The sequence below is a fragment of the Colletotrichum aenigma genome (genome assembly GCF_013390185.1).
Source record: "Colletotrichum aenigma strain Cg56 chromosome Unknown KSG_Cg56_contig10, whole genome shotgun sequence".
NCBI classification, from domain to species: Eukaryota; Fungi; Ascomycota; class Sordariomycetes; order Glomerellales; family Glomerellaceae; genus Colletotrichum; species Colletotrichum aenigma.
The window spans coordinates 2,046,094-2,061,061 of NW_023500916.1; the positions used below are offsets into that span (position 1 = coordinate 2,046,094).

The 14,968-nt window shown below is 54.7% G+C and overlaps 3 protein-coding genes across 3 annotated transcripts; 2 read left to right on the forward strand and 1 right to left on the reverse strand.

The window, feature by feature from the left end:
- Nucleotides 1–3,927: 3,927 nt before the first annotated feature.
- Nucleotides 3,928–6,174, forward strand: sup35 (Eukaryotic peptide chain release factor GTP-binding subunit; the record flags this gene model as incomplete). The annotated part of the gene is made up of 3 exons (XM_037329678.1): nucleotides 3,928–4,234; nucleotides 4,306–6,056; nucleotides 6,118–6,174. 3 exons carry the CDS (start codon nucleotides 3,928–3,930, stop codon nucleotides 6,172–6,174), a joined length of 2,115 nt encoding a protein of 704 aa, XP_037171813.1.
- Nucleotides 6,175–10,492: 4,318 nt separating this feature from the next.
- On the forward strand, nucleotides 10,493–13,329 carry CGCA056_v014437 (Phosphoenolpyruvate carboxykinase; the record flags this gene model as incomplete). The annotated part of the gene is made up of 7 exons (XM_037329679.1): nucleotides 10,493–10,557; nucleotides 10,619–10,644; nucleotides 10,727–10,776; nucleotides 10,829–10,870; nucleotides 10,930–11,054; nucleotides 11,162–11,195; nucleotides 11,986–13,329. The coding sequence occupies 7 exons, from the start codon at nucleotides 10,493–10,495 to the stop codon at nucleotides 13,327–13,329; spliced, it is 1,686 nt and encodes a 561-aa protein (XP_037172219.1).
- Nucleotides 13,330–13,884: 555 nt separating this feature from the next.
- CGCA056_v014438 (uncharacterized protein) lies at nucleotides 13,885–14,831 on the reverse strand (the record flags this gene model as incomplete). Its single annotated transcript, XM_037329680.1, has 2 exons — nucleotides 13,885–14,710; nucleotides 14,779–14,831. 2 exons carry the CDS (start codon nucleotides 14,829–14,831, stop codon nucleotides 13,885–13,887), a joined length of 879 nt encoding a protein of 292 aa, XP_037172325.1.
- Nucleotides 14,832–14,968: the final 137 nt, after the last annotated feature.

A 14,968-nucleotide genomic window follows, 5' to 3' on the forward strand; every position in this document is an offset into this window, starting at 1 on the left:
GATTGTTTTGTATGAACACCGCGACTGGTCCTCGCCTACAGGGATAGATAGCGGCGGCTGCTTGCAAGGTGACTTGGAGATGTTGGCTTGCTCTTCGAGAGTTATGTTGCTTCTTGGGCGAAAGCAAAAGTCGGCGCCAGGCTTTCTATTATGTTGGAGGAGGGGTCAGTGACACCGAACTTCGTTGGGATGTTTCCCAAAAGAAGAACAAAAAACAAACAAAAAAAAAAGAAGCAATTGTGGGCTGAACCTACTTCATAAGAGACTCATAAGCAGCGAATTTGACCTGGAATGCTCAAAGCTTAGTCTCCAAAGTCTGTGGGCTTTTTGGCTATCGCAAGCTCTCTCGTCACGTCCAGAAAAGGTGCGACGTGTATATGGGTGCAGGATTGGGGGGTAGTTGTGCGTGGGTATGTACCAGAGTGAATGCACGAAGTACCTACCACCCACCACGTTTACCAATGACATAATATCTCTCCCCAGCAACGGATGGGCAACGGGTCGACGCCACGCCACAGCACAACGGTGTGAACGGAGCTAAGTAGGGTCCCTGTGGCGGTGCTAAGCGTGGCTGAATAAGGCAGTGTGCTGAGATATCCATCCTTGTGCCTTCTGCCTCATCTACTGCGGTACCTAGTCTGGGCAGTGGGCATACAAATATGGATGAGTCCCGCTGAACGTAAAGGCTCACTTTCTTTTTACCACAATCTGTGGACGTCTAAAGAATAGGCGTGGTCCATTTCTCACGATTAGCTTTCCCGTGCTATAGCGGCTACGTTTCCTGTGTGCCCGCTATTGTCGTCGTCGCCTCTCATCGCATGTATCCTGATTCCTACCGCTACTATCGTTGTCTTTATTATCGTTATCGACGACGTCGTCGTCTTCTTCGTCATGACTATCGCGCGATATGAGCGGGTCGCCAACACTCTTTACTGATCGTTACGATGTAAAGCAGAGGGCCTTGGCCATATACTCATGTCTATTGCGTCAATTCTATCATCTAGGTGGGGTATCAGTGTATGGATCAAAACCAACACGCCGCTTCGCTTCCGTTCTAGCCCGTAGCTGTTCCTCTCCTCTTAATCCGGTGGTCGATGTCTCTTCAAGGAAAAATGTCAGGATGTGGTCGTGAATTGTTAGATGTGACGCTTGCTGGAATTCTTGCAAACTTGTAAGCCTGATGAGCATCTCCATCAGGGACAACGATGTGGTCACCGCGCCGAAAGGCGAGCGCTGCACAAAAGAATCCGTATTGTCCATTGTACGATGCGCCAAGTCTTGAGTGTAGGGATGCGGGGGCGTGCGCACGTCTCTAACTGGAGACGACGATTGCATAGACATGTTTTGGATCTGGGCTACGAGCCTCGAGTCTAACGAGGATCTTGCTCTCCGGGAGTTGGCAGCAGGCGGTGTAGCAGCAGACGTTGTCGGCGACACTCCGAGAAACTTTCCTCCCTCTTCCACAAATTCTTCGTCTTCCGTCTCGCTGCTCTCTGCCTCGTCTTCTTCAAAAACCTCCAAGGCAATCCATTCAGGATCCAGATGGCTCGGAAATTGCGTCGTGAGTGGAGTCATTGGCGACTTAGGTAGTTCCTCCAGGGTGTCAAGCGCAGCGCTCTCTTCGCGGAGTTGCCGGTCAATGTCATCCTGTTCATCTTGGTCACCAAAACTGCTTCCAGTCTCGGACGCCGTCCTAGATGCAGGATCGTCGCTATATGCCATCATCTCTTCCTGGACCTGTGACGGTGGCTTTGCAAGTATGTCCCGTTTCAACAAAAGAACCGGATTATTGTCCAGGCCATCGCTACCAATGTTTAGAATCCTGCCCGTGTCGGCATAGAATATTTTTGCAATTTGGTGAATTGGTATGGATTCCCGTATACCTGCGCAGCTGATATCGTCGTAGGCAGCCGCATGGGCATCCAATTCGTCATGGACACGGCCGTCGTCCAGGTCCTCGATAATCTCCAAGTGGTACGCGTACTCATTGTGCTGCCCCATGGGACGAGACGGACCAAAGGGGTGAGATTCACCGAAGGTCTGGCCCCTTGTACGCCCCGCTCGAAAACCTTTGTTGGCATCAAAAACGTGGTCCATTGGCGTCCGGCACAGTCGTACTCTGGCTTTGTGGATGACTTCCTGCCACACTGGTTTCCTGTCGCCCTCTTCGAACCCATATGCCTCCGTCGACACTCCAAGAGGGCTGCGCGGCGGTTTTTGAGGTGTGCTCGGATGGGTTTCCAATTTCTCCAGTCGGTCTTTGGGATGTGGTGCCGCGTGGCCGATGAACAGCATGTAAAGGGACAAAGTGAAAGCCGGACCTATCTGTACCGGCCGGGATGGGTCGGCAGCATATTGAGTGTCTCCAAATGTCAGAAACATGCCGGCTTGCAACAGTCTAGACGGAGATATGCTGGGAGACATTGACGAGTTTAGACTCTCACCTGACGCAGTGATAGCCATGTGCAAGAGCGGTATATCTCTGTCGATACGGGCGAGGAGATCTTTCATGTCGTTGATGATGGCCTTTAGTTCGGCAAGTTGCTGCTCTCCATCGATGCTGCGCCGGACGGCGGCATGAGGCGCTTCTCCTGCTTCAGCAGCCTGCTCTACGCGACGGCCGAGCGCGATGATGTCCTGATGAAGGCCCTTGGCCAGGGGTAAAGCGGACTCCAAGAAGGCATTGCCTCTTCCAGACCTGGAAAGAGCTTAGCGGCTTGTGTCAGCTTGATGTTGCTCGAGGAGTTCTTACTTGAATTCAACAAGATCAATGGCTGGAGAGACGACCTAGAGGCGTGTTAGTCACACCGCTCTGGTGGCCTTCATGGCAAACACCCACCTTAATCTTGCTGTCGAGGGTTTTCTGGAGTTTCTTCAGCTCCGAACGGACAGCTCTGTCATCCACCGTCTTCATCAGGCGTGAACACTGGGAAAAAGCGTAGGTCGAGGTCAGAGCTATACCTGACCGTATGGCCATATTCATGGCCTGGGCTCCCAGTTTTGCGAGTAAGGCGTCCATGGCTGCTGCTGCTGCTGCGACTCAGCAACTGCCATGCTGTTCCCAAAAAGCCGGTAGGGTGCAACAACAAGTAAGATCCTGGCCCGCAGATTGAGATTGCGGAGCGAAGAATAAGTGTCGGGCGACAGACTCTTGGTCATTGAAGAAAAGCGAGAAATCGAAATCACTTGCACCTGGCCGTGACCGGGATCCTGAGGCAGGGCAAGGTACCTCAGCAGGTTGCCATAGGTGAGAGAAAAGCAAGCGCAGGTGCCCGATTAGGGTGGAGGGGTCCAGTGCGCAAGACAGTGTGAGCCCATACCTCTCACGTGCCTCAGCGAGGGGCACTGTGGATGCAGGCGGCACAATTACCCCTCAATGGCTTGGATACAGTGCGACGTCACTCAAGCGGCCCAGGTAGGTAGGTAAGGCAGCACCCCGCCTTGGGGTGGATCGGGTCTCGACTCTGCAAAACTTGACCATTAGGTAGGTAGTGTACCAGATTTCCTACAGGCAGCGCAGGAGAAAGGGGAAAAAAAGAAGGTTCGTCGTAAAAGAAAGGCTGGACTCCGTTCAGCACTGTTGCCTTGGAATAGCACCTTGGTGTATTGGCCAACCCAAGAGTGAGTCATTCCAGCCCGATTGCCGTCACTGGGTTCTTTCATTTGCCTCCCTCGAGGTGAGGTATCCGGTGTGCTCTGTGTCCTGTGTCCCGGCGTACCCTTTTGCCTGCTGTAAAAAAATAACCCTCCAGCCCCTCTTTAAATCTTCCTTGGGCGCATCTCGTTAACGTCCCATCCCACTTCCAGTTCTGACCGCACCTCCCCGAATCCGCTCACCACCTCACCTTAACCTCCAACCCCTCTAAACCCCCGACATCGACATTCGCCCGCATCGATACATCGACCGTCCCGCCGCAGATTATCAACATGTCGAACCTCAACTCGTGGGAAGACGATCCGGCTGCCCAGGACGACAACCTGTCGCGCCAGGCTCAGCAGCAGCTTAACCTCAACCAACACAACCCCCAGGCTGGCTCCTTCCGTCCAGGCGCATCCTCCTTCACCCCTGGAGCTCAGTCCTTCCAGCCCGGTCAGCAGTACGGTGGCTACGCCCCTCAATACCAGCAGTATTATGGTCAAGGCTACGGCGCCGGCTACCCTCAATATGGCGGCCAACAGGGATACAACTCACAGTACGGACAGCAAGGCTACAGTGGCTACCAGCAACAATATGGTACGTAAATCATCTCTGTCCGCTTCCAATGCAGACATCTTGACCACATGACCTCTGCTGACAACTCGTAGGCCAAGGTCAAGGATATCCGCAATATGCCCAGCAACAACAACAGCCTCAGGCTCAGGCTCAGCAGCCTGCTCCCACCATCGCCAAGCGCCCGGCTGATGCTCCCGCTGCCGCCGCGCCGGCACCTCAGCCGACAGTGAAGAAGGAAGGCGGTGCCAAGGTCTTGAGCATCGGCGGCGACGCTCCTAAGCCCAAGGCCAAGGTCCTCTCTATCGGCGGTACTGCCGCTCCTACTAAGGAGGAGAAGAAGGAGGCTCCCAAGGAGGAGGCTAAGAAGGATACCAACCCAGCTGCTGAGGCTGGGGCCAAGGCGACGGCGACAAAGGCTATTGAGAAGACGGGTGCTTCAACCACTAAGTCTGGCAAGACCTCTCCCTCTCCCTCATCTGGCCGTTCCAGCCCGTCCGGTGGTGCCAGCAAGGGCCCTGTTCGCGAGGCCGATGCTGTCCAGAAAGAGCAGACAGCCGACGTTGACGAAGAGACTCTCAAGGAAATCTACGGCAAGGAGCATGTCAACATTATTTTCATCGGTCACGTCGATGCTGGAAAGTCGACCCTTGGTGGTTCAATTCTTTATGCTACCGGCATGGTCGACGAGCGAACGATGGACAAATACAAGCGCGAGGCCAAGGAGCTTGGAAACCCTTCATGGTACCTCTCATGGGTCATGGATCTGACCAAGGAGGAACGATCTAAGGGAAAGACCGTCGAAGTTGGCAGAGGCTTCTTCGAGACGGAGAAGCGTCGCTACAGTATCCTGGACGCACCCGGCCACAAGACCTACGTCCCCAACATGATCGGTGGTGCTTCTCAGGCCGACGTTGGTATCCTCGTTATTTCCGCTCGTAAGGGTGAATACGAGACCGGTTTCGAGCGAGGTGGCCAGACCAGAGAGCACGCTATGCTTGCCAAAACCCAGGGTGTTAACAAGCTGATTGTCGCCATTAACAAGATGGACGATCCTACTGTTGAGTGGTCCGAGGAGCGCTACAAGGAGTGCACGACCAAGCTGTCCCAATTCCTTAAGGGCACTGGCTATAACTTGAAGACTGACGTTTACTTCTTGCCTGTGGCCGCCCAGCAATCCATGAACATCAAGGACAGAATTCCTAAGGGTGTCGCTCCTTGGTGGGAAGGACCCTCCTTGCTCGAGTACCTCGACAACATGAAGGCTCTTGAGCGCAAGGTCAATGCACCCTTCATGATGGCCGTTGCCGGAAAGTATCGAGATCTCGGAACCATGATCGAGGGCAAAATCGAGGCCGGTGTTATCAAGAAGGGCATGTCCCTCGTTATGATGCCGAACAAGCAGAGCGTGGACGTTGCCGCCGTATACGGCGAGACCGAAGAAGAAACCCAGGTTGCGCAGTGCGGTGACCAGGTTCGTATTCGCCTCAGGGGCATCGAGGAAGAAGACATTCTCCCCGGATTCGTGCTGTGCTCGCCCAAGCGCTTGGTGCACAACGTTGCCACGTTCGAGGCTCAGATCCGTATCCTCGAGCTCAAGAGCATCTTGACTGCTGGTTTCAACTGCGTACTGCACGTGCACGCTGCCATTGAAGAAGTGACATTCGCAGCGCTGCTTCACAAGCTCCAGAAGGGCACCAACCGAAAGAGCAAGCTGCCGCCGTCTCACGCCAAGAAGGGCGACAGCATCATCGCCCGCATGCAGGTTATCGGTGGTGCTGGATCGGTTTGCATTGAGAAGTTCGAGGACTACCCGCAGATGGGTCGCTTCACCCTGAGAGACCAGGTTCGTATGAGTGGTTCACATGGATTATTGAACGTCTAATGGCTGACATGTTGGGAAATAGGGACAAACCATTGCCATTGGCAAGATCACGAAGCTGATTACGGATGAAACGGCTTAAATTCTGAACGAATGAAATGAAACCAAAGGTCGACTTCGGTTGAGAGGAGCTGGCTAAATTGAGTTCCCCTCTTGGAATGGCAGGCTCGCGAAGCAAGCGCAGAAAGAGTACAGAAAAGTTCTGGGCCATGGCCAATATGCATAGAGATTGACCTGAGATGGTGTAAAACGAGGACAGAGCGACGTCAGGGAGGGCGGTAATGCCGTGGCGGCAATACGGACGGGCCGCAACGGGAGGGCTCCGCATGATAGAGACGTAGCATTCTGAGAATAGTAAGGGATGGGTAGGGGAGGTAGAACCTTTAAAAAAAAAAATCAATCTCAAACCCTTCAAAGCAGGCGCATGACGATGGCTTCACGTTTTGACCCTCTTGGCCGAAGCAGGATTTAGAAATCACATTTTCCGAGGTGACAACCTTGAACTGTTTGCGTCCCGAGTAATCCCGATGATAGAGGATTTCTGCGGACCCGATGATGAAAGGTCAGGGAACGGTAAGGATGCCCCTAGCGACGTCGGAGAACCCGGGTTCTTCTCGTGTCGGAGTGGGTTTAGAAACACCCAATGGTAGGAGTGCAATATTCGGGCAGAAATCTATGGAGCCGGGCTACGGCAATCGGCGGCGGGGCGGCGGAGCCGAGGGGTCCCCGGCCTAACGGAGGCGTCCCAGCGTAGGCACTACCTAGTCCAGCCGAGCCCAGCCCAGCCTAGTACGAATACTGAGATACAGTTGCCTGTGTTCTTGCGCCGTTCTCTCGGGAAACATCGATCGTGGGGTTAGGTACTGCGTCTGCCGCATGCACACATCTACACTCAGCCCGTTCGGCCAGAACAGTCCACGGAGAATTGCAATCTCGTTTCTTTTTTCCCCAGGAACGTGCCAGGTCAAGTGATGCACAACCCCTTGATTGAGGGCGGTCTGCGCCTGAGAAGCTGACTCCTATTTCTTGAAATTTCGGCGGTCACGAGGGCTCGTAAAAGCCGGCATGTACGTAATAGCAACATTCGTCATAGCGAAAAAGACCCTAGGTGCAAAGGCAGCAATGGATCAACATTCAGCCAAGTGGCTACGTCTACATAGCAAACCCCCCTGCCCTGTACGTACTGTTACGTTGCTGTGCTCTCACACTTTTCTAATCTTTGGGGGGCCCTAACTGATATTCCAGGACATACTATCGTAGAAGTTAGGCGGCGGCGTCAAGGGGGGGGGCAGCAGTGGAAGTTGGTATTGCTTGCCGGAGAATGTCGGAACGAATAACTGAAGGTAAGCCTCTCTGCATGAAGACGGAGGGTGATTGGTCATGGGGAACGGGGCGCGGGGTAACTTGCACTAGATGCTCGGCTACGTGGAGGGATTGCGGCGGGGCCAAGCGGCTCTCGAGCAGCAGCCGAACGTCATCTTTTGCAATGTTTGGGGCTCGTTTTGGGGTTGTTGATGACTGCTGCGGTGCTCGTTTCCGTGATGCTCCGATGGAGAATCAGGAATGCGACAATGAAGCTAGGTACGCCAACTTGGACGAGATAAGGGGGGCGTGCGGTTGGGAAAACGGCCTTGTCAGTCGGATGGGATTTTGCTTCTCGCATTGCATTGCCGCCGCCCGCCGGTGGACACGGCCACGAGTGATAAGCATAGGTGTTCCTAAGTATTTTCGTAGACGCCGTTTCAGCTCTTCCTCGACACATGCCGCTGAGAAGTGAGAGACGGAGAAATGCAACTACCACGCACGTCGAACCCGAACAGAAGACGTGGGGAAGTGACAGGCGGACGGCAGCCATGTGCCGGTCACAGAGAGCAGACGAGACACGCGCGGAAGGGAGAGAGGGGCACCGGAAGACTGGAACAAAGGACTCTGAGAAACGGGCACGAGGAGAGGGCTGATGAAGCAGGAGAAAAAAAATGATGTTTAGACTTTCCGCGTTAGCGGCCCCGGCTTTGAGATGCGGCAAGATTCGAGAGCAGACGGGCGACCCAGCACAGCAGCAAGCAGGGCCCAGTCAGGAGTCATCAACGCTGGGAATGGCAAGGTAGCATAGCTGTAGGGCGAGCAGGGCCGGATCAGACCAAAGGACCAAAATGGGAACGCCAACGTCGGTGACCCCATGAAGGCTTGGCCTGTTGGTGGGCGGGTTCGGGGGCGGGGGGGAGGAGAAGGCGGGAAATGGGAGTCTTGGAGATGCCACGGCTGGGGGAGATTGAGATTGGGTAGTAGACTGCCCTGGACACGGAGGCTTGCGCAGCGGCAAGGCACGCCTGCCACATTGGACAGCAGCACATGCGCGGAGGTCTGCTATGGGAGTTTACGTACCCTTACCCAGGAACATCGGCCTCGCATGCGCCAGCTCAGCGCTAGGGACCTTACTCGAGTGCCTGATACAAGTAGCACATTTACGAATAGGTAAGTGCCTTACAGAGCAGACAGCCCACCTCATCTTGCAAAATCTGGAAACCTTCAGAGAAAAAATGCCTGTGCCAGCTAAAAGATGCTTTTATCCGAGCGAAGCGGTCTGTTTGATACTGACTCGATCATGCACTTTTACAAAGGAAAAGCAACGAGGAACCAAAGACAGGTATGGAAGATGGCATTGTGTGTTTGAACTAGAGTCCCCCGCGAGCAGTTCCGTTCCGTTGCCCACCTCACCCAAAGATGCGTTTGGATAATAATTATCCGGGCGGCGGGTGGGATAATCGATCATCAAGCCAAGGGCCGTACAATCGTGCTTGAGGTAAGGTAATGTAAGGTAATGTACGGCGTAAGGTAGGTAGTAGGTAGGCACCTAAGGTACCTTAAGGTGAGGGATGTATCTTACGTGGCTTAGGTAGCATGCATGCGTGCCTCTAGAGCTAAGGTAGTGTTGGTAGTGCCACAGGTACGTGTTCGTTCGGGCTGTCATTCTCAGCCTGAAGAACAGGTCCCGGAGGCCGCCCGAACTCTGGAGTTCTCTCACAGATGCAAACCTCGAAATCTCGAAAAACAGCCACGGGTTAGCCAGGATTCGGGAGCCCCAAGCCGACGCAACGGAGACGTACGGGAGCAGACTGCAGACTGTGGAGAAGCTGCCCCACACCTCTCCGTGACACACCACCTGCACACCCGCGTTGTGTTGCCCCTCCTACGGTGCCCCCTTCCCCCTCCCCCCTCCCCCCTCCAAGTTCCACGCCTTCCAGTCCATCCTGGGTCCTTGGTTCGCCAGCGGCCATAGGCAGCGTATTGGATATCAATTACTCTTCCCTTGCAAATACACACAAGGTTTGGCCCTTTCTCCCTCTGACCGCAAACTCGTCCAACCAGCGGACCAACCAAGCTATTACCTACCGACGGATGCACTACCTACCTACCTAGGTAGTCAACTGCCAACTAATAAACTGCTTCCAATTATCTATTCCAGGCCCACCTTGAATGCCCACTCCACCCAAGGCAACTAGCGTCCCGTCTTTCAGCTACGAGATGCTCCGGCCCCCCGCGATAACATGGCCCGAATCGAATAAAACACAACTGACGGGGTCGGGCCTCGTTATCTTGGGACGATGAGGCAATCCAAGATGCTCTGCACCTCACCATCTGCCATTTCTGACCCGTCCTGCACCGCCGACCCCAACTTCCCGCTCATGTCCAGCTAAACAGACACCCTTCCCGCACCCCTCCTTGACACCCCCCCATTCAAGTACACCCCCGTTCTCTCCCTATTCCTCCTCTATCCCGAACCCGCACAAGGGTCTTCTCCCGTTCATCGAACCCGAGATAATATCGTGAAGCGCGCAGCAACGGCAAACTAACCACTGGCATTGCTGCCTTCGCCCCCGCGACTCCACAAGCCGCGCCCGTTGTTATAAGTGGAGGACCCCGTTCTGGCCCTTCTATCCTCGGTTCCGGTCTGAGCAAGCCACGAAGCAGCCTTGTCTACACCACTCTACCTACACGCTCACACTCCTCCAAGTGGATACGATTCCTTTTTGGATCCCTGAAAGCGGAAGAGAACACAAGCCTCCAAGCCTTTCCAAGCCTTCAACACCCGACTTCTTTCATCCCTCAGAATCTTTTATAAACATGAAGGATCCCGTCCAACGCAGTGCCTCTCCCTACATTGATCCAGCAGTAAAGGGCCCAAAGTCACAGATTCTCGCAGAAGGATACCAGGCAGATTTACGCAAAAGTTCGTCTCCTCTTCCTCGCCTCCTCGTCTCGTCACCTCCACCAATCCTCCACCCGACTTCTTCCACTTAGACGCAAACCTTGTTTGCGTCTCGGACCTGAGCACCTTGATATATCCCATCGCCGCCTCCCGCTCATGGCTTGTTCCTACCAAATCACCACCAACTAACATGTCGAACCTCACAGTGATTGTCAGCAACGTCAATAAGACTCCTCTCCACCCCGGTGGTGTTGCGTATGTTTGTCCATAATACCCGCACAACCAAGAGACCAACCCAACTAACGTCCATGTACAGTCCCCACCACGAGCACACTGAGCTCGGTATGACCAATACCCCTCTCGAGCCGACCCTCCTCAATGGCCTACTTGCACGGCAACGAGCCTAGCTGACATGTTGGAACAGAGGAGGAGCTCCACGAGACTGCCCACATCGACTACGACCGCGTCGCTATTGTATGATGATCGCCTCAGACATGTCGTATAAGGCACTAACACAATTTCCCAGATTCCCAACCCCTCCGTTCCCGCTCTGTACGAAGATGCGCTGGTGAGTACATGCTCCAAGCAACCGGGTGGTTGCGCATTCCAGCTAACAAAGAATCGTAGGTGTACGAGACTGGTTCCGCCATCACCTCAAGTGGAGCTCTCACTGCCTATTCCGGAAAGAAGACTGGCCGCTCCCCTCTGGACAAGCGCATTGTCGAGGAGGACAGCTCCAAGAACGACATTTGGTAGGCTTGCTCCCGAACGCTTTGCGCAACGACACATTCGGTGCCCGGCAGTTTGGCTGGCGCTGACCATTCAGTGCGTAACCATTTGCTAACACAGCATTTTTCAGGTGGGGTCCTGTGAACAAGCCCATGTCACCCGAGGTAAGAGAAACCCCAAATCGAGTCAGGATGCAGACGCAAGCTCCCAAGCAGCTGCTGCGGTTCCAGTCGGCTTCCTTTGTCCTGCCCTCAGCCCAGCCAAACCCGTCTCGAACAGCCTAGCCCTAGCTCGTTGCCCGCTGCATTCCTCAGACACACGCATGCCCGCATATGGGTGTAGAACACACGTCTGGTCACACGACCGTCTGTTGGCCAGCAAGACCCAGCAAAAATCACCATGTCGTCTCTTTGCAGCTTGGTTCAAATCCGAGTCAGCGTGGCAGATTTCCCGCAAAGTCTTTGTGGTTGACGGATACGTCATGTTTCAGATCGACGCTGCATCTAGCAGCCGTGTTTCCACTACCTTTGGCCCATTTTGCGCAAAGATGATGCGCATTGATTGGCACGTGTGGTGGAGGGTCTCATCGAGATGCATTCGTCCAATGTGCGCGGGTCGGCAGCAAGCTGGAGCTGGCTGGCTCGTGTGGGCTTTGCTCGAGTTGGGCGTGCCGTTCTTGCGATGATACGGTCTCGTGCCGTGTGTGCTGTGTCGTCATAGGCTGCTGGCGCTGCCCCTCCTGTCTGCCCCTTTCGCTTTCTCCTTCGACCCAGGAAGTGCAGGTGCAGAATGCCGGCCCCGCATTTTGGATGCAGGCCGAGCTAAACTCTACCGCCCCCTGTTGTCCTCCCCCGCAATGCTGCAGATCCACACTCCTGCTTTTCCCGGCCCTGGGCCCACATATGCACCGAGTCGACCAGTCACCGAACGAGCGCTGACATGTGAGAACTCTAGGTCTGGAAGATCAACCGTGAGCGTGCCATCGACTACCTCAACACGAGGAATCGCATCTACGTCGTCGACGGTTACGCCGGTTGGGACGAGAAGTACCGCATTCGTGTCCGCGTTATCTGCGCCCGCGCCTACCATGCTTTGTTCATGAGGAACATGCTCATTCGCCCTCCTCGCGAGGAGCTGGAGCACTTCCACCCCGACTACACCATCTACAATGCCGGCTCTTTCCCCGCCAACCGATACACCGAGGGTATGACCTCCGGCACCTCGGTTGCCATCAACTTCGCCGAGAAGGAGATGGTCATTCTCGGCACCGAATACGCCGGTGAGATGAAGAAGGGTGTCTTCACCGTCCTCTTCTACGAGATGCCTATCAAGCACAACGTCCTCACCCTTCACTCTTCTGCCAACGAGGGCAAGAACGGCGATGTTACCCTCTTCTTCGGTCTTTCGGGTACCGGCAAGACTACCCTGTCCGCGGACCCCCAGCGTGCCCTCATCGGTGACGACGAGCACTGCTGGTCCGACCGCGGTGTCTTCAACATTGAGGGCGGATGCTACGCCAAGACCATCGGCCTGTCTGCCGAGAAGGAGCCTGATATCTTTGGCGCTATCCGCTTCGGCTCCGTCCTCGAGAACGTCGTTTTCGACCCCGAGACTCGTGTCGTCGACTATGATGATTGCACCCTCACCGAGAACACTCGATGCGCCTACCCCATTGAGTACATCAACAACGCCAAGATTCCCTGCAAGTCAGACTCACACCCCTCCAACATCGTCCTCCTCACTTGCGACGCCCGTGGTGTCTTGCCCCCCATCTCCAAGCTGGACAGTGCCCAGACCATGTTCCACTTCATCTCTGGCTACACTTCCAAGATGGCTGGCACCGAGGACGGTGTGACCGAGCCCCAGGCCACCTTCTCCTCCTGCTTTGCCCAGCCCTTCTTGGCCCTGCACCCCATGCGCTACGCCAAGATGCTTGCGGACAAGATCGAGCATCACAACGCGAATGCTTGGCTCCTCAACACCGGTTGGGTTGGTGCTGGTGCTGCCCAGGGCGGCAAGCGCTGCCCTCTCAAGTACACTCGCGCCATTCTCGACGCCATCCACTCTGGCGAGCTTGCCAAGGTCGAGTACGAGACCTACGACACCTTCAACCTGCAAGTCCCAAAGACTTGCCCTGGTGTTCCTTCAGAACTGCTCAACCCCAAGGCTGCCTGGACCGCGGGTGGTGATAGCTTCAACACGGAGGTCAAGAAGCTTGGTGTCCTCTTCAACGAGAACTTCAAGAAGTACGCGAGCGAGGCGACAGAAGATGTCGTCAAGGCTGGCCCCGTTGTTTAAGCACAGAGCCTAATATCAGCGTTGCTTATTTCACGGGTTGCATGTGACGGGCTATGACAAAGTTTCTTCTTTTAATCACCAAGGGTTCCGGGAAATTGGGATGTCGATGACGAGCTCTCGACACATCACGATGCCGCAGATGGGATCGCGGCCTTGAGGTTTTATTTACTGTTAAAACAGGAGTCAAGTGTTCTGGGCTTCATTTGATAGAATGAACAGAAAGCAAATTTGAAGCAATCCAGTCGAGCTGTACTGAAAGTGACACGGACGGTACAACGCCTTCGGAAATTTGATCACCTGTTCATGGTTTTGAAATCAAGATGCATTTCTTGGCCATCAGTTGGGCACTATTGTGCACAAGATATTTCATGTGCGGACCGCAGCGATGACGAACTATCTGGTTGTAGTGGGTTGTGTGTCTTATTCTCGTAAGTTGGTTCGTCAAATGGCTACCGCTTTTGGGTACAAGTCATTATCACATGTCCTCAATCATACCCCACGTGCTCGCAGGCAACATTTTCCCAGGTTCCACATCTCTCGAACCGGTGTACTTCCTCACCAGTCTCGAGATGAAATCTTCTCCGCGACGATCCAGTTTACATAGCCAAGACCATGGATGTGTGCGTCTTTGCCACTTCTTACTTCCCAACCTTCCATCCTGGCCCCGCACGATCTCATCAGCGCCTCAACCTCGTCGGGCGTTCTTGTCCTTAGCGCTGAGATGTATCCGTCGAAAACCAGGACGAATGGCAGGATAGGGATAAGGTATGTGAATATGAGCGCGTTGAGCGAACCCAACTTCCACGCATGAAGAGGAGCCAGGAGGAACACGCCAATGCCAAGGATGGCGGGTAAAATGACGGAATAGAGGTCGCGACCTTGAAGCTCGAAAATGGCGAAACCGTCCGAGGTCTCGAGCGTGTTCTTCAAAATCGCTTTGGCCAATGGGTCATCGAAATGATGGAAGGCCAGGTTGAACAAGCGGAAGATCTTCTTGTTCTTGCCGCGGTACCCAGCGAGCAGATCACGGGGCGCGTTTGCGGCGTCGACGCTCTTGGGTTCGTAGCCAATGTGCTCGCTCTTGGCAGCGGCGCGCGCCCAGCTCTCAGGGTTCGGCCAAAGGTCGGTCAGGACAAAGTCGACGTTAGGTTGCTTCTGGGCGGTAAGATGGCGGTTCACGGCCCGCTCGATGGCCGGGGTGGGGCCTCCCGAGCCGGCGCAAAAGTCGATGAAGGTGTAGGAGGAGAGTCGTGTACCAAGGGTCCGCTGGAGGATTTGGGCGGCAATGTGCGCGGGCGAGGCCGTTTGTAGGACGGGGAACTTGTTAACCCAGGTCGCGTGGAGGCCTTCTTGGACAAGAGCGCGGAGGAAGGACGGGAACCTTAAGATGCGTGGGTTGTCAGCTTTTGATGGCGGAGAACGCAGGCGCACTGGTCTTCTTATACACACCATGGCTGGTCGTCAATCTCGAACAAGTGGAAGCGAGGGACGAGAGGCGCCATCGTGATGACGTCGGTATTCGGCCGGTTGGTGTTGCGGTACAGTTGGCAGGAAAGCTGCAGAATGCTACGCAGCAGGTGACAGAGGATATATCGTCAAACCATTGTAGGTGAGAGTTTCGGCATCAACGCGGCATGAA